This window comes from Ursus arctos, unplaced genomic scaffold (assembly GCF_023065955.2).
Source record: "Ursus arctos isolate Adak ecotype North America unplaced genomic scaffold, UrsArc2.0 scaffold_20, whole genome shotgun sequence".
NCBI lineage: Eukaryota > Metazoa > Chordata > Mammalia > Carnivora > Ursidae > Ursus > Ursus arctos.
Window position 1 is genome coordinate 34,205,916 of NW_026622875.1, and position 19,901 is coordinate 34,225,816.

Genomic DNA, 19,901 nt, shown 5'->3' on the forward strand with positions numbered 1-19,901 from the left:
CAGGAAATAGTGTTGTGACAGATCGCTGAGATGGGGATTGAATCTTCCACAATATCTGCATCTTGCAAAATGACTATAAAGGCAGATGAAGAATGTGAGAAGCACCTGACCTAATAATTTGGTCTTAACTGCATGAACTGCTTAGCATCTGAGATGGGATAAGGGTTCTAACTAAAACGCAAACATTTTTTTTTTCTTCAAAGTGATATTCCGGCCAGAAGAAAGCATAAAAAGGCAGAAAAAATGTTAAATTTCAAATTTGGATGATATCATGGAACAAACCCAAAACACACAGAAAATAGCCAGGGTAAGGGGAAAGAAAGTTCTGGTGAAAAACTTGGGCAGTGAAGTTTTTTTTTTTGTTTGGGTTTTTTTTTATTTTGTTTGTTTTTTTTTTAATGTGAGAAAATAACGAAGGAAGACACGATGAATTAAGGGAACAAGGGTAACAAACCCACTAGTCTCTGGGAAATGGCATCTCTTATCAGATAACAGGAATCACCACAGAATCCTAGGACGCTTCCAAGAGAGGTTCATAACTGAAGTAGTAAAACAAAAATAAAGATAAAAGAATAGGAGTGTATTTTATTTGGCATTAAAAGACATTCAACTAGGCTATAGCTATAGTTTTAAATGTTCTCTAAAGTGGATTGTGGTGAATCTTCTCTAGAGGTACGGTTCTAAATCACCACTGATCCTATTTCTTTCTCCTCTCTTAATTTTAGTTTTCTACCAGCTTATTTGCCTTCTTATGGCTCCAGTACTTTAATTTTTTTATGGCTGGATTCTTCTGAGACTGGTGATAACTCTGGCCTTATAGGGTAACCCACTGGGCCTGTACTTTCTGCCAGGTTATCTCCAAAATTTCTGTGGAAACAGAATTCACTGGTTTTGAACTCTACCTTTCAGACTGATTCTGCATATCAACAAACATCTCTAAGAAATAAATTTCCTCATTGGGTCCATTTTCTTTCTGAATTGTCTGGGATAGGGACCATAAAGCCTAAACTATCAACTTTTTCATTTTAAAAAATAAAGAGACTGACCTTTAAAAAACTATACATACCCAACAGTAAATATGCTTTCAGAACTTACATTCAAATAAAAGGTTTACCACTGAAAAAAATACAAAGGGGTAGACCAGAGGGATATCATCTCCCGCATCCAAAATAAATCTTAGAGAAAATAACGGAAAGCCCAGTGGAGAATCTTTTTCTCATTCGAGTTTTGGTGAAAGTGGAAAAAGGGGATTTGATGAGGATTTTGATAAAAGAACCTGGAAAAGCCTAGGCAACTTCTCCATTTTTACAGACACTTAACTTCTTTTCATTGTATTTTATTTTTATTTAAGCACATCTTCAACACACACACATCCATACCCCAACTCTTAAAAAAAAAAAAGGGCCTGAAATTTTAGTTACACCACATGTGGTTTTCATTTGTGAAAAATGAACAAGCTGTTTGTGGTTAAACTGTCTAATCGCCTGTTATCAATCTAGCGCTGCATTCAAGATTTACAGGATACATCAGCTTCTGTGCCACATTAGCTGTAAAGGGGGGGGGGTGGGAGGAAAAAGGAGGAGGAGAGAGTTTATCCTGAGGAATAATATTTCCAATGCAGCCACACTCGCACTACATCTGGTTGTGCTGGTAGCGGCAGTTAAATTGAAATATTTCACAGCGTGTGTCAGAAACATGCAGAATGGTAATTATGACAGATCTGATTAAGCCGGAGTGCCACAAGCTCCCTGGCCAGCGCCGGTTGTGCAGGTGTGACCTTGTGCGTGCCTGCGTGTGTAAATAAAATTAATTACAAGCGAGAGGGTGAAGGCTTCAGTGACATCACAAAGCGGAGAAACTCCCAAGGGGGAGACCTAATGGAATATTTTCCCTCAGTCTAATAATACAGTTCATATTGACTTGAGGTAATTAGTGGGATCATTAAAGCAGTTTTCCCGGCGTATTTGGCTGCCTGATCAGATTAGTGAAAATGTTCTTCAGAACAAGCCCTGTGTGGTCTGCCAGAGAGGAGGAAATAAAAAGCAACAAAGCATATTTTGGAATGATAAGCAGCGCTGGACTTTTACTCTAGCAAAAAAAAAAGAAATCTCTACTTCTCTCTGGAGCCCACAGCTCTAAACGTCCTGTCCATTTTAATTCTTCTGTTCAGCTTGGGTATTCCTGCGCTACATTCGGGGCTATTTCTTTCCTTTCCCCTTCCTCTCCATCAAAGCAGACTGCTTCGTCACCAAGAGCCATCCCAACTCCCAACAAATCTCTCTTAAACAAGGCCATTTTAAAATTGGGAGAAGTATTGTAAATGACTGCTTTGCCATTAACTGACCATATGGGGCCACTGGGAGAGACAAAAATCAGGGGAAGGAATGCCACTTAGAATTCACCTGCTAAACAAAAGATTCTTTCTTACGTAACACAGAACAGAGATTTAAATGTTTATACGCGTTTGGATCTCCAAAGGCGTGCAGCGCAGGCCAGAGTTGGGGGCGAACATTCTTCCAGTTGAGCAGAACACAGAGCCCTCATCAAGAAAAGGGCCATTTGTTTGAAAATACTCTACTGAGCAAGCTCTACCTTGCCCCTGGAATATGCCAAGCGCTGTCACAGATGGCAGGCTCTGACAGTTCCCATCCGTAGCGCCGATACTCGACAGTTCAGCACAAGATCAGTGACATTCTGTCTCATTAGAACCACGCTAATTATCACAGCTAGTTTCAGGGGAAACCATGTGTTGCAATGGTCAATTTGAAGGAGTCTGTGCATCAACAAACTGGTAATAAGGATCAGACACCTTATTATATGACAGCATGCTGCCTATGATCTGATTTACGGAATCAGAGGCACTGAGGCGGCCGAGGAGGCTGGCAGTTTATGAAACAGTGTGTTTAAACCCAATTCCTGAAGCATACTGGTTGAAAAGGGAATTGTTAAAAAAATACACAAAGGCAACTGGAGTTGGTGAATCAAGCAATCAGAGGAGAATAGATTCTCTATTAACACACAACAGAAGCAGATTAAGACTCAGAAAAAAGACAACTTCATCAATTTAATAATTGTATGGCAACTCCACGGGAGGATGGAACTTGTATTTTTACAAGGTATTTCATGATAAATTACAGGAGGACTATATTTCTGCTAATCTCTAAAATGCACTTATTTTTACAGGAGTGGTCTATGATACTGTTGTGTTTTGTCATGCAAAAGAATTGCATGTGTAAAAGCTTAACAACTGTACTTATAAAAATGAATAATCTTAAAGGTTACTTTTTAAGATACCGAAGGCATTCTGGCAGCGCAGGAAAAAATCCACCTGAGATTCGTATTAGCAACATAACTTCCTCCATCCTTCTCTTAGCACCTTTCACTGATGTGAAATTTTAATGGTGCAGTTTCTTTCAGGGCTATTTTTCTATTGTCATTTTGCATAAATGCATTTTCATAGTTCATTCATTTCATAGGGCCTTTATTTTCCTTTCTCATATGGGGAAAAAAGAATGATAAAGCTAAAATAAAACCTACCTTTACTACCCAAAACATAAAAGACAACTGTTGAGACTTCTGAGAAAACACTTTTCCTTTCAACTTGGTAGTCTGTCGAAGGATTCTATCAGTGTTACAGTTACGTGCTAAGTTTAAGCGAGTTACGTTCCATTTGAGTTAAACCCCATGGGCCTGCTCTCTTCCCTGCTCCCATTCTGTGGAGGCCTGAGCCTGTCCTAAAGAACTCACTCAACACCTGTCAAAACTGATTGTATCATGAAAGAGCTTCCAGAAAGAGTAACTCCCATGGAATATTCTTTGTCCACACTTTTCAACTTTGTCCTAACATTTTAGGACAAAAGGTGGCTTCCGATTAAAGCAGGCTCTATAGATACATAATTGGTAGACTCAGGCTTTAGAACGTGTATGCTGAACTACTTTAAAGTGACCCACCCTTGTGGTAACCACCTTCCTTGGACTTCCTCATAGGATGACCCTCTTTAAAGAGCTGGCCCAATATTCACAAACTGATTCCTTTCAAATATTGTCTAAAATTTTCCTGTGACATGTTCTCAACATGGAGAAAATGGGCTTAATGAATTATGACTATATTTGTAACAGTTAAATTATCAGGTGGGTCAATGAAGAAAACGTATTTATATGATTTGGGGGAATTAATTTTAAATTTAAAGGAAAAGAGTGAAATTTTAAATGATTTGGAAGTGGCAATAAGGTAACTGAAAACCTCCCGTCTAACTCATTTAAAATAGACAGCATCGAGTGTATAGAAGGAAAAACATCCCTTTTACGTGATTTTCTAGCCCAAAATATAATGAACAAGTGTTCTATGTAATAATTCTGGGCCTCCGTGATCAAACCCTAGATTTATAAAATATAGGCTTGTGTTTAAAATGTAGACAGGCTGATATTCAGATCCACAAATTTAGCTCTTAAAACACTGTAACAATCGTGTACCCTTTAAACTGTTAGAGTATGTCAATATTTGTGTATTTAAAATCATTGATTTCAATAGCAACCAACCAGAAATATAAAGATAGGTCTGCATTTTAGAAAATTAAATCCAATATGGATTTCCAGTATTTAGACATAAGAGATTTTTAGGTGGTTACCAACACAGGACACCTTAATCAGGAGATGAATGGAACTCTGCACCCTTCCTACTCAAGAATGCAGCACGGGGGCCTCCCACATGGGTGTTAAAGTGTGTATGGGCAGGTTACACCTGGTGTTGTCTTGCTTCTCTCCTTGCTTTCCCCTCATAGTACTTCTCTGGCCCTTCCTCTGCCAGGAAAGCCGATTCAGGGAAATCTAAGCTGCATCTCCCCAAAGTCACCTCTCCCCAGTAAAAAATATAAATAAAATAATAATAATCATCATAATACTAAAATAAAAAAAAGCACTAGATGGAGAGTGTGTAAAGAGGCAGGTTTCTCCCCAGACCCTGCCTGAAGAAAACTCTATTTGCCCAAGAGAAGGGGCAATGAGGACAATATGTCACGACTGTTCCACAGACTCCCAGAAAAAGATGTGGCACCAGAAATAACAGAAACCGTGACTCTCACATCTGCAGGGGCCTCCTCTGTGTCTTCCACAGGAGCTACACAGGTGAAATCGTGTTGCAGCAAAGTCTGCTGCATGAACATTCCAAAAGCATGAATCAGCATAGAGCTTCAAAGTGCAGTTTCCCTGAAGTGTCATTTAATTCTAACCAAATAAAAGATGCCTTCACTACCATGCTGGAGTACAGGGTGCGATCATGGTTCCGCGATTTCTTTTTCCCTGGGTTTTGTCACGATACATTCCTGTTCCCAGCAATGAAAATTACATTTTTTGCCCCATTTCTAGCCCCACTGATTCGTGACACATCATCTTACTTGAATTTAAGACATTCCAATCACCCTCGAAGAATTTCCAAACCCAAAGGCTAAAGGCCAAAAAGATGCCCCAAAGCTTCCTTCTCCCTCCCACTCCCTTCTCTTCTCCCCCCCTCACTAAAGGCTTTGAATCTCAATGACAAAAGGGTCTGAAAAGTGAATGGAGAAAAGCAAAAGGCTTTAAATTATTTGCTCTCTTCCACTGGTTGTGCTATCTTTGCAGAGGCAAAAGCCACTTTTCTTTTCTTTCTTTTTTTTTTTTTAAAGCACTAAAACCATCCCTATCAGTAGTGGAAGTAATAGCAGCCAGGGTCCTGTAACTCTACGGGACTAGTGGGGTAGAGATTGCCAGGTTATATTCAGCTATGTTCAGTCAAATAGAATTTTCATCATCTAGCCACTTTACCTAGAAGAAATACCCCGTTCAATAAAGCACTAGAGAGAAATCATTTTCTAAACACAAGTGGGGATGCAGCGCTGCTCCGTCAAAGCCTTTACTCCTACATGACAGCGTCTGCAAGCCACACCTCTGCAGACACGAAATCAATGTAACAATTCGATGTACAAGGCGACGCCTATGGCGCTGCTAATGTCCCCTTGCTGGACATACACCTTAAGTCTCAGAGCTCTCCGGAGGCTTGCTGTGGAATAAAATTAGATTCCAACATCTGCCACCATTAAGGAAAAAATTCCATTTCCATCTCCCATATGAAAACACTATAACCAATGAACAGTAACTGAACCTTGATACCGTAATGGTTATTACCCAAATCAACTATTTTTTTTTAAACAGTAAAATTAGCGAATTCTGCTCTCATAATTATTTGAATGTTATCAGACTAAATGTTTGATAAAATTCCAATATGATTCACTTGGAAAAACTGCTGCTTATTTGAATACCCAGAATATAAAGTGTATTCATTTGTAGCTGTTCACATTATGTTTAAAGCATATCATCTTTTTAAAGTTTGCATTAGCCTGCTTTCCTACCCAAGCACAAAAAGTAGCCTACCTTCGGTTTTTACTTGCATATTTTATTCAGACATTTCTATGGGAGTTAAAAACAATCTCATTTCTGTTACTCATCAAAGAGAAGACAGAATACATGTGAAATGGAGGAATCCACAGAGTTGGTTTCTTTTACTGAAAATACTTCGTGCATTAGTCAGTACATAGCACGACTATGATGTGTCTAGTTTCATAATATTCTAGGACTGTAGAAACTTCAAAAAGTGATTATGCTGCCTGCCACTCAGGATACCTACCTAAAGTTTTACCCTTTAGTCTAAATGAAAAATATTTGAGATAAGTACACAGATAATAAATAAGTCACTCTGTGTAGCGGTCTGAGCCTCTCGCTTAGCACGTGATAAGACGTTATCCATTTGTGTAGAGTGCTGTATAATTTAAAAGCTCTTCTGCACCTATTCTAGCATACGATCTTCTCCCATGTTAAAAGAATCTTGGGCTCAAAAAGGTTAAGTAATTTCTCAATATTATAACACCAGTGATACAGACGGGACCATAGCCTACTTGGAGTCCTCTACACCATGTTATCTCCCCTCACCCCAACTGGACATGAAAAAGCCTGGATTTCTAGGACCCTGTGCTGATAAGAACCTGTAGTCCATGAAAATGTCAACGAAGAAAGGAAAGCTCCCGCCATTTCCTCGATCAGTTAGTCCAACACCCCTAATTCCTCTTTCCCAGAGCAGGGTACCACTTCAGTCCTGAAGCGCCTAGAACCCTGAGGAAATACTAAAAGAGGACAGAGGAAGAGGACCGAGAAATTGGGGTTGGCTCTACTATTTCTTAGTCTGGTGACTCTCGTGTATAAAATGAGGAAAGCCAGGCTAGCTCCGCAGGTGACTCTGAGAATTAAATGTAGGTCGTACATAACGCACGGCGGGGCCTAGCACAAAGATGGCGCTGGACAGTAAGCCAGCTGCGAGGGCCAGAGGCAGACGGCGCCGGCCGGCCTGAGATAAAGGCGACTCCAGCTCTTCCCTCTTCACACACGCTTCATTTTCAGGAACCTCTGCCTCACTCTGACAGGCCGTGGCACATACTGATCTCAGAAGTAAGTAACTCTTTAAGAAGTTAAAAATGTTGACCACGGGAAGGTCAGTCTGATTTGAAGATTTTGTTTATTTGTTTGCTAGTGCTTCTCTTTCCTTCACAAAAATTACGGCAGAACAGAAGTTAACGAGTGACTACTTTCCCTTGTTAAGTCTGACTTCCTCTCTCCGTGACATACACACTTTTTGGACTGCTTATTTTTAAGTAATCATCAATCTTTCTACCTATTTTCATCCTGAGGGTGGTGCTGACACTAAACTGAACGACAAAGGGAAAAGTACAAAACATCCTCTGTTAGGAAGGGACAGGGTATTAGTAGTTAGGAATAACTATCCGAAAGAAGGAAAGTTACCAGTATGCTTGACCCCACCGCCAACAATCGGCTCCTTGGATTCCTTCTTAATCAGTAATGAGGGGATTAGCTAAGAGCTTTAGGGGTTCTGGGAAACACACCATCCTGGCAGAGACAGAGAAGCTGCCAGTCAACATTGTTGAAAGAGACTCACGGGCAGCTTTGTAGGACAGGGGTACACACAGCAAGCATGTTTAAAAAACTCACCGGAACATCACTCACATGACATTACCGACCAATCGTTGCCTCTGGACTAAACAGCTCCCAAATCGGTAACTCAGGCCAGATGGGCAGATTTGGGGATGCCGTTTAAAAGAAAGAAAGAATCAAGGTAACGAAGAGGCTGCTAACTGAAAAGAGCTACGCTGTAGTCAGAAAGGAAATGGGGAGGCAGGAAATGTCACCAAAGTAAGTGACAGATGACAAGCAATCAAATGACAGCTATCAAAAAGTTTTAATATTTATTTTTGTTCGTTTTAAGGCTGACCCTTATTACAATAATACACGTCTACTTTCTCTGTTTCTCTATTTTCAGGATTTGGAGAAAGTGTTTGGCTCCGTAACAATACAGTCTGTGATTCTTGATAAATTTAATTGGACAGGTCAGAAAAGATGCAGGATCAGAAAGAGAGGCAAGATAATATACGACTGAACACGAGATCCTCATCATAATTAGACTAAATAGCCAAAACAAGAATGTGCAGGGTGGGTGGGTGAGGGGCAAAGTGAGAGCAGGACATTTCTCCTTAATGCATAGTCTTGGCATGTAAATGAAGACATCTGAAGAAGCACACAGGTTTGAAGCGGCTCTAACATTCTATCATAATTAGAAACATTTCAAGAGCCCTGTAATTTCCAATCAAAATTACAGTAATTTCCGATATACAAGCCATGATTCATGACAGAATTTTACATTCCATGAGAGATTACGGTGGCCTGATGTATGACACGCTGAGTACAGCACTAACATAAACAATTCAGTTTAATGTTTAAACAGCACTTGATGTTTAGAATCTCACAATAAAAGAAACATATTATTGTAGAAATTATCACTTTGACAGTGATTGAAGGGTAGGCAGGCATGTGGCCTATAAGGCTATAATTTTTACAGTCCACAGCTTGAGTTTAATCATTTTTATATAACATTTCCAAGATATCCCTTCAGTATTTCATCCAGCCTATAACTTAAATAAGAACAACCTTTTCTAAAGCAAACCCCTATCAAGCACCACTATTAACTCTGATAGAGAAAAATTTAAGAGCTAAAAAAAAAAAAAAGTATGATACAGTAAATGCAGCTTACTGTAAATACTCTCAGAACTGTCTATTTCTACCAGAAGTTGACGGCAGCCAGGCTCTTTTATAAAGGAGAGTTCATTAATGATCAGGAAAATATATCTGTTTAAAATGGCAAGTTGTTAAAATCTCACCTGAGCCCTTGACTGCCTCTAAATTCCCACCTTGATAATGTTACCAAATACTGTTGTAAAGGGGAAGACAGTTTAGTATTCTTCCGGTCCTTTAAAAAGTATTCTTGGCTTTGAACGAGGATTTATAAGTAATTCTAAGTTTGTTCCTATAGATGACCCTGCTTTGATGAGCATAAATTTTCAATATCTGAACACTATACTGCTATAGGACTGCATTCTCTCTCCTTTGTTATTTTTTTTAACTTGTTTGGTAGGGACTTGTAACGTTTCCAATTCAACCGTATTCATTTATAATTCATCAAATTTGGGCAGGTTTTCTAATTGTCATTCAACCTGTATGGCTTATACAGCGTCTACCTATGGGAAAGGTAAGGTCATGAATGGGCAAAGATACGTGTGGCGGGCATGCCAGTTTGTTTTAGTAAGTGTGCCTAATAGTTGTGGATGCCTGAGTTGGAACAGAAAAAACTATTATGTTTGTAGTCTTTTAGGATGGAAATCAAGGTCATCTGAGCAATCATGAAACAATAGTAATTCCAGTTACTTGTACCAGTACAATGGACCACCTTGAGAAACTGCCTATACATTACGATACTCTTCGGAGAACAACTATTAACTGACCCCGAGATTTCCTGAGAAATCCCTGGTCAGGAGAGTGGGTGTTGGAGGAAACAAAACCACGTATCTGCGACCCGAATCTCAACAACACTTGGTTTCATCACAGAGCTCCGTCAACAGTCCTGGAGACCGTGCCCTCTGGTGATGCAGGTTCATACTGAGAACAGACACCCCTCTGAACGAAATTTTCACGGGCATCGTGGATCCAAATTGTCAGTGCCTAACCGAGGTTCTTACCTGGCTTTTGGTCGCTGCAACCTTTGCAAACAGTGCTTGGGACACTTTAGCGCGCTTCATTTCCTGCTGAATCTCATCATAAATGGAAGCATTAATGTTCATGGTATTGTTCTCTGGTTTCCCATTCCTCTCAGTGGCAATCGTAGCTGTTTTCACCTACAAAACATTTTGAACATGACTGTCATTTTTCATTGGCCAAATTGTGTTGAAGCTTTTCAGGCTCGGCATCCAAACTGGACACTGTTGCTCCTTTTACGATCAAGGTGATCAACAGTGCAGTCGTTCAACATTAGTTATTACCCCGAGATCAGATTGCTTAAGTTAAGAAAGTCCCAATGTCACAGGTGATTGCATCTGTAATAAGACAGCAACTGCCAGCTGACATACAGGAATTAGAACGCCATAAAGTAAGTTTTCTGGAAAACAGAATAGTTCCAAAGACTTGAAAACCCTAAACTAATTGTTTCCCAATTACTGTCCACTGCAATTCTAACAAAGGAAATTCACAATTAAAATCATAATGCCCAGTGCTGTATCTTCACTGGGTGGCCGGTGCCTAATAGACAATTGCATCACTAATAGCTATTACATACTATGGCCTTTTTAATTTTAGACTCTTTTTTTTTTTATGCCTGTTCCGCTTATGTTTCATTTAAAAAATCTTCCATAACAAAGCCATTTGCAGAGCTGCATATTTAAATCTTCTATCCATCCATGAAACAGGTAGAGTGCCTTGCTTAATCATCATAAAGGCTGGTTGCATTTTACACGTGCATGTCCAAGCTGTTCTGTATAATTATTTCATCTTTTCCTGGCACCTTTGTACATAACTATTTCCTTTTGACTTGTGGAACCAGACAATAAGAAAATGTTTCACGATATTTAACAGAACGTTACTGTAAGTTACACAAATTATATAATCAGTGACTTTATAAATATATGCAAAATGAATACTCTTGAGTAAAGAATTAGTATCAGTGCCTTTGATAATAATGACAAGCAGGTATCAGCAGTAAAATGACACAAAATTTTGGGGTAAAAATAAAATCTCATCCTCAAAATTTATTGATACTATTATTAATTTTTAAAACTCTAAATTTAATTTTTATTATGCAGTTAATGTGAACCAGCCTGGAAGACTTACGTGTGAACTATGTAGTTGCTTTTTCACTAGGAAAGTGGTGAAAATGTAAACAAAAAGTTACCACAGATGCAGGCCCTTGTTTCTTCCAGCCAGATGATTCACTATGGACCATGTTTCTTAGGATTCTTTCCAGAACCCAGGTTTCTGTTCGCATATACAATGAAGTCCAGTTTGGAATAAATGAATGATTTCTTTTGTCACGAAATGATATACCCTTTTAGTCCTGCTACAGTCTTTCAGGTCTACTTCATTCTCCCCCTAGTATTTGGTATCAAAAGACGGGCAGAGGTTATCCTAAGCAATTCGACCCTCTGCACTTAAGAGAGTAAACAGGAGTCTTTAAAACATGACTTCTAACTTCTGGCCAGTTAGCAAAATAACTCAGCTCTTGCTGTCTGGAGGAGGCAGCTAGATCCTTCCACCTCGACACTACCCTTCTAAGCACTGAAAGGCTAGTGGGGGAAATGGGTGCACCACAGGCCCAGGTGAGCACACAGAAAGTAAGACAGGACAAGTGACCAATTGCTGGGGCCTCATTTGCTCCTGCTAACCTCTAAGCTGGAGACGGGGAAGGCAAGTGTGTAGGCTCAGTTTCCAGAGTCCCTCTTCAAGCTCGGAGGCTCCAGAAAGCAAGGGCACTCACGGAGGTATAGGAACGACTGGAGGCCACTAAGAACGTACACAGGGCTTTGAGGCAATAATCTGCTAAATACCACTTTAGGAGCCAGAAGAGTTAACGCATTACCATAAATTGCCTACAAAGTTGCTTTGGTGAGATTCGCAACTTTGCTCTGGGGTGGTCTTGCTTTGAGGCAGAAGGATAGATTTGATCACCCCATGGGGTCTCTTTTAATACCTATTTTTCTCACTGTTTAAATGAAAGAGAAAAGAAAAGCCATTTCAATCGCTTTGAAAATTGAATGTTATGGAAATGGGGGCATGAAGTCCAGTACATTGGAAGAAATAGTTCCTTGGTAGCAATCTGCTTAGCAATAGTTAAGAGAGCAGGCTTTGGAAACTTGTTGTTTCACTATGTTTTTATAATAATTTTCATTCTTTTGTAAAAACTATGTTTAAGAATTTATCTTTGAGGTGGGCTATAATCATTTGTTTCAACCCTGTGATTTGGTTTCTAAAAATTTCGTTAGTTTAATTTTTTTTAATGAAGCAACTGCAACTTGAACCCAAAAGCAAGAATTTCAAATCATAAAAAAAAAATCAAATAACTGTTTCCTAGTAGCCAACACAATCAAAAGTGGAAAAGACGTACACATGAAACGTTTAAAATTTAAAAAAAAGGGCAACAATTTTTTAAAATATAAAGTAAGAAACTCTGTATTACTCATTTTAAAAATATTTAGAAAAGCTCTACTTTATCATCTTGTTGGCTCAGATATGCATCTTATCATAGATAAGCTATTAGAATTCTGGAATCACATTTTTTCCTAAACACAAGCTATTGCTTAAGGGGAACTGACTTGGACAGCTTTTCAAAAATATGAAAGCTGAATTTTTCCCCAGGTAAAAATGGAAACAAAAATCTTTTATACCTCACTCTACTAAGTACTATTTTAGCTTAGTACAAAAAAAATCTTCTTTAATCCTGGTTTAGCTTTTAATATTATATCACACATTAAAATTCATAAAGTAGTTCATTCCAGGCAAAACAAACTACTCTTCAGCTCTTCTCCGCAAATAGCACAGGAGGTAAAATAAATGCAGTTGCTTTCCGAGTAGCTTTTATCAAGGTAGGGTGTACTACTCCGTCATTACGGCGGCGCCGGGGAAGTGGTTAGGAATCGGGAGCTTCTACTATTCACCCTCCCACGGCAGGAGAGGGTGCAAGCACCAGGGTCAGCTTTATAGTTCTCTACAATTGTGCAGGACACAAATTTTCCATGAAAATTCTATTTGTTTCTTTCTGGATTGCTGAATGCATCAAACCGTATTAGAAAATGAACTCCACATCCCATACGCATGCTGGATGCCACCCCCGTGCTGCACGAAATGAACCCTACTGTGGTCCTGACTGCGAAACATACCGTTCCTTGGGGGAGGAGGCACTGTCCGGAAACACACAGCTCATGCGCGTGCACACGCGCACGCGCACGCACACACACACAAGTGCAATTACAGTTGGATGTAGTCTTAATAATAATTATGATTAATAACAAAGGCTGGCATTTATTACCTTTTTATCTAACCTGCACAAAAGCCCTAAGGATTATTATTTGCCCCATGTTAAAATTGAGAAAATCTCCTAAAGCAAAGAATTTACCCATAAGGCAATGTGAGATCTAAATTGAAGTCTGTCTAATGCTAATGCTTATCTTCAAAACTACTGCACTGCACTGAAGTCATGATGTTATACAGGATTTCTTTATTTGGAAAAATTCTAACTTTTTAAAGACACGCTGGATCTGCTTTTTGGTGGCCCTTTGCTAAATCTGGCTCATTAAGATCTAATTTTTAGCAAATGGCTTTGTCATTCATTTTACAAATCCAACCTGAACTTATCTGTCAAGGTATACAAACTATACATGCTTTCTTGGTAATGTAATATCAGAAAGGTGCTATTTTGAGGTATTCTTACTGGTGACAGAAAATGGTCCCCATTTTCAAATTTTTATCTATTAACACTGTCATGAATATCATGGTTCCATCTTCTTATACTTTTCTTTCTGTTCTTTTTAGGAACAAGAGTAATTATTTTCCAAATATGGTCTTTAAAAAGTCCTCTAGTATTTTAAAAGATGACTGCTAATGGCAAGCCATTTTATGAGCACGTAAGATCTTAAAAACATGCTGGCCAAGCAATTCATAACAAAACTTTTATCAAGTGCTAAGTTCCTGCCCATAACTGAACCTATGTTTCATCACATTCTAGAAGACTTTGTTGGAAAGAGACACAAGGGTGCGGCTACTGAATTAATTATGCATTGCTTATATGAACTTACTACATTTTCTAAAGCACTGTTACAAAATATTCCATCTTCCTTTAGAAGAAACTAAAGAATTACATGAAGATTAGATATAAAAATATAAAGAAAAAATCATTATGTAATTCATGTAGAATTTATAACTTGATAATTACAGGCTTTCAAACAGTCCTTATGGAAACAGAAAGTGCTAACTTAACTCCAAAAGTCACACATATTAAAACACACAAACAAAATCAGAATAAGCACACACCTAAGTAGAAATCATCAACTTTAAACTGATCTGTGGAACAGACAAGTTCCAGAAAGTAATCACTAATTATTATTAATCAAATTCCTCTTATAAACTCATCTGTATAATTTGCTAAGCATAATAAGAAAAGAAGCCTTTAGGACCAGGGAGCTTTGGAGGGCTTGGGTTCCCCCAACATTTTCATAGGAGCAAAGTTTGGCAAGGGCTATTTTCTCCACCATTTCAGAAAAGCCCAACTGTCTGAAGTCTTCAAGAGTAGATCATTTCTATGGACTCTGAGAAACAAACTGAGGGCTTCAGAGGGGAGGGGGGTGGGGGAATGGAGTAGGCTGGTGATGGGTAGTAAGGAGGGCACGTATTGCCTGGTGCACTGGGTGTTATACACAAGTAATGAATCATCGAACTTTACAACAAAAACCAGGGATGTACTGTATGGTGACTAACATAATATAGTTAAAAAAATATTACTATAAAAAAAAAAGAGTGGATTTGTCAAACATTTAATGTATTCTATCAGGAGAAGGTTCTCATACGTGTTCCCCTTCCTAATCTAAAAATAAAACTTCCCACCCTCTGTGAGAAACAGAAGAAGTCCCCAAGTTTCTTTTTCCCCTTTCTAAAGTGTTTGTGTTTTGAGGAGGTGGCTTGAGGTAGGAGAAAGAGCAAGAGACTTAACAGGCAATGTGAAAACTGACTCAATATTAAATTTGGTTTTCTCTTCTTTCTCCAGCCAAAAGGTTGGACTCAATGAATTCATGGGCATGAAGGTGTTAGAGAACTGTGAACTGTTTTCAAGTACAAGATATTCTTATTTCTTGAATTAGAACATGTAAGTTATGAAAATGGGCTTCCAGCAAACAGGTCGGGCCTGGAGCCTACTGCTGTAGAGAGAGGACAAAGCTCACGGCACGACTGTCCCTCTTGAAGCACAAGGGACAGGACTGCACCAGAAGCTTCTCACCTAGCCAAGGGCTGTGGTGATTTCTGAGGCTGGCCTAGATCTTCCCAGGGGAAGTATCCCTTGGAATAAAACTTGGGGCCTGACTAAAAGCAGGGAAATTTCTTCTCAAAGATAATTTAGAATCTGAGTTCCTCAACAGTGTAAGTCCTCAGTCTGGTGTGACCCAGGGAGGATGTCTCAATAATCTTCTGTATGACCTCAACTCTACAGGGTAGAAGCTGGAGGAGAATCCAGCTCTCTGGGGCCTCCAGGTGGTTTGGATCTCCTGTGAGCCACAAGGGACCTCTGCCTTTAAAAAGCAGTGTTTTAGGGGCACCTGGGTGGCACAGCGGTTAAGCGCCTGCCTTCGGCTCAGGGCGTGATCCCGGCGTTCTGGGATCGAGCCCCACATCAGGCTCCTCCGCTGGGAGCCTGCTTCTTCCTCTCCCACTCCCCCTGCTTGTGTTCCCTCTCTCGCTGGCTGTCTCTCTGTCGAATAAATAAATAAATAAATCTTGAAAAAAAAAAAAAAAAAAAAGCAGTGTTTTAGGGGCAAATGCGTGGCTCAGTCGGTTAAGCGTCCGACTCTTGATCTCAGCTCAGGTCCTGTTCTCAGGGTTGTGAGTTCAAGCCCCGTGTTGGGCTCCATACAGGCTGCAGAGCCTACTTAAAAATAAATAAAAATAAAAAACCGAAGTTCTTTATAAAGAAATCAGGGTTCGGGTCCAACCCAGGCCAAAGCCTTGTCTCAAAATGTGTTTCGAATCTTTTCATTTAAGGGGAAATGAAATGCAGTAACAGATTCCTCTTTGTCAAAATATAAAATTAAAAAAGACAAAATTCTGCGGTCTGTTTCTGTATTTGTGGTTTTGTCCTTTCTCCCCCTTCCCTTTCAATCATTTGTAACATGCATATTAAAACCTTAAGTATAGTGTATTGGTTCCCCTTTAAAAGCATCCGATTTCAACGGTTGCAAAATGTTACCAATTCAGCTGCTTGAGAAACATTTGTCCAAATCTTAAGTACCTATTTTACATTGATAATACTTTTAATACATTAAAGATTTCTTAAAATGTCATTCATAAAGTCACTGTTCAAGGGTAAAAGGTGAACAAACTGGTTGTGAGCTCTATTACGATAATATGAAGTAATGCAAAGGGATTCTCAGTGAGGCAAACTCAGATCCCTGAAGATGCACGTGACAGCAGTGAAATAAAATTCTACACACATCAGACAATCCCTTCGGAATTTGGTTAGATGGCCAGTAATATCGCATGAACAGAAACTTTTCTCCTTTGAAAGAGTTTCACTAAGAATCTGTGGTATCCACACACCTTACGTGGCTGGATCATCATTGGCTGGATATCCCAGCTAAGGGCTTGGTCTCAACCCCTCTTGAGAACAAATACAGCTATGGGTGGCTCAACCAGTTAATCAATAATGTAGGCCAAAATAAATTATATTTTCTATCCCAACTTAGCAGCAGACGTAGTCTTCAGACCCATATATAGGAGAGCTACCCAAAAGTATCTTAATAGCACGTGAAGAGAAATACCATTTAAGAATTACTGTAAATGTGGCGAAAGAAAAAACCTGATGAATAAGGACAGCAGAATCACACTTGGAAAAACAAAAGCACTGCGATCATAGAAAAATTAGAAAACAAAAACTGTATTAAGGAACTACTAAGTCAAATATTTGGATAGATTAAAAAAAAAGAAAAAAGAAACAGCTCAATGCTGAAGTTCATACTGATCTTAAGTAAGCAATTCTTTTGTTAGTATTGCAGATTAAGTGATAAGTAAAATAACTCCTTGCCCAGAGGCCTTCTTGTGTTGACTGTGGAAGCAAAGTTAACTAATGATGGTGCATTACCTCTAAACAGAACAAACTAAGTGTTAAACCAAGTCCAAAGTACAGTATTTTTTGTTTAGTCACTCTTAAAAAGTCATATACATATATATGTATATAATATATATATCTTCATTCTTTTTCTTAAGAAATATTTTATAGAAGGCTTTACAGATCAAATTCAATAATTGTGTGTGGAGACAGGTGGATACGTACATATGCAGATAGATACCATTCTTCTCTGCTAGAAACACATGACTTTCTTATTCACAATTACAGCAATGACTTCCTTACAGTCTGCACCCTAGACATTAAGACCAAGTTGATACTCATTGCATAAAATGGAGAAAACGGACTTCGGACGTTTCTACAAAAGACTCATTTCATAACATTACAGCATAGAGCTTAAGGACCTCGACAAGTGGCTGAAGATTATGTCTATTCCTTATTAATGAAGTATCTGTGGCAGTTCCATTCTTAGCGCTCAATGTGCTTTTTCTGTATTTCCATACATGGAAAGGTGTTTTGTTTTGGTTTTTTTACTGTTGATGGAAAAGAAATTAACATCAAGATACAATTTCAGGATGACATTATATTGTAAGAATACTTTGAATTTGTGTTCCATATTCAATTTTTATCCAGTTTTAGCTTACCTTAAGAGCTGTACACGCAATAAATTAAATGTGTAAGAAATATATTTGCCTATTGATTTTAAGTCTAATTCATTACCAAACTTTTATCTAGTAGTTTATACCACAAATCAACTTCTTGAAATCTCATAATTATAACTTGATTAAAAAAAATTAAAACTTGATTAAAAAAATAAAAATATAGATACATGTACCCAAAGTTACCTGCATGGTGAGTTGTGTCCTTTCTAAAAAGTGCGAGAATTTGGGAAATAGAAAATGTGCCCATTTCTGGGAATATGGGTGGAATCCCTTATCAGCCCCATTTAAACCTGCCTTCAAGGATTGTATTAAACTTAATTATGAAAGATTACAAACGAGATGATGTGTAATTGGTACCAGCTGCACTTCGTATTGGAAAGCATAAATACAAATGGAATTATTTATTTATTTTTATTTATTTACTATTCAAACAGCAGTTCTAAAACTCATAGGGATAAAACTGACTTTATTACTTTTTTTTCCTATTGAGCTTTAAATGTTTCTTTGCTTAATAATAGTAGTAGAGACAAACGTCCCCTTTAAAGACTACTTTTCACCCCCAAAGAACCCCCAAAAGGAAGCGACACAAAGCAATTTTCTTTCCTCTAATTAGTAGCTTATTGTTTTTATATCAGAATCACTGATTTGGGACCAAATTCTCCTCAAGCAACTCTATGAATCATTATTTTTAGAAAAATTGATATCTATTCATCTATCTTTCCAATTGCTTGTTGAAATTCTTCCTCACACATTAAAAAAAGAAGGGCAAAGAGGACAGGAGACTTCACCTGGGGGGGGCGGCTGGGCGGTGTGCTTATCAGGGGGGCAGGACCCATAGCCGAGGCAGCATTCAAGCTCCTTTCCCTTTCATCCTGGTAAATCCGATCTCTTTCAGCTTCTGGTAACTGCAAGAAATTCTGCATAGCCCGAAGGTTTACCAGCAAAGACTGGGATGCAGTCTTGGGGTCCTCTTCCTTTCGGAGGATTTCTGAAAGCAAGCCCTGCAGGGAATGAAAGGCACAGGGTGAGCTTGCTCCTTAGCTCGGCCCAGCCAGCGGAGATCCTTCCCTCTCCTTCTCCACTCTGTTTATAGAAAATGAAGAGTCAGAAGCATTAATTCTGCATAGAAATATATTAGTTACAAGTGAAGTGGTAGAGAGGAGAGCCTCAATTGTATTCTTAATTTTATTAAGCATCTGCTTTACATATAACACAAACTGAAACTGCCTAATTGGTCTCCTTCCTTTGAGTAGCTTAACTTGCCATGAAATCTTTCACAGAGAGACGATCGAGGGAAGTTAAGAATAAACGAAATGCTCATAAGACAACAGCACTGAACTGTATAGTTCTCAAGCTGCCTAGACAAAGGCAGTGGAATGCCGACAGCCCAATATGTAAAGATACAAAGCCACTTCTAGAAAAGGAGACTCCTTCTTTCAAAGAACATACCAGAAAATGAATTGTAACATACCAGGAAAAAGAATATTACTAAAGCATGCTATGTTTTCACAGTCAATATTTTAAGTTTTCTCCTAATTTTCAAATTAATGACAAGTGATTCCTTCTATTTAGCATTTAAGGAAACTATACAGACCAACCTGAATAATTCTAAATACTATCATGCCATAACTATACCTCTGGGAACAGGCTGAAATTCTGAACTTCAGAAACCATTGATTAAATCCGAAATACATAACCCCATTTTTACATTGCAAAAATCCATCACGGTATGCCCAGGAAAAGAACACTATCAAATTCTGTAGCTGCTGAATTTCTTAAGGAATAGAAGTCTTTATTAGTAATGGAAGAAATTTACAAACCATAAGTAACGTCCTTTAAAAGGTGTCTCTCTGTCTCTCTCCCCCCAAATACTAGAGCATTAACGGTCAACCAATTTTTTTTTTTTTTAATTTTTGGAAGAAGCCTTTCAAAAATGAATGGGTATCCTCATTTTTTTAAAGGAATTATATGAAATAGAAGGATTACCAAAATTT

The 19,901-nt window shown here is 38.6% G+C and overlaps 1 protein-coding gene across 5 annotated transcripts in view; it reads right to left on the reverse strand.

Annotated features, from left to right (window-relative positions):
• SATB1 (SATB homeobox 1) overlaps positions 1 to 19,901 on the reverse strand; it is a 98,759-nt gene that overhangs the window by 20,627 nt on the left and 58,231 nt on the right. For all 5 annotated transcript variants that reach the window (XM_026496944.4, XM_026496943.4, XM_044383366.3 and 2 more), the window contains 2 exons: positions 18,696 to 18,908; positions 10,110 to 10,265 (listed from right to left, as the gene is read on the reverse strand). In XM_026496944.4, the coding sequence (XP_026352729.1) occupies positions 10,110 to 10,265; positions 18,696 to 18,908 (369 nt within the window). The remainder of the gene's footprint in view (positions 1 to 10,109; positions 10,266 to 18,695; positions 18,909 to 19,901) is intronic.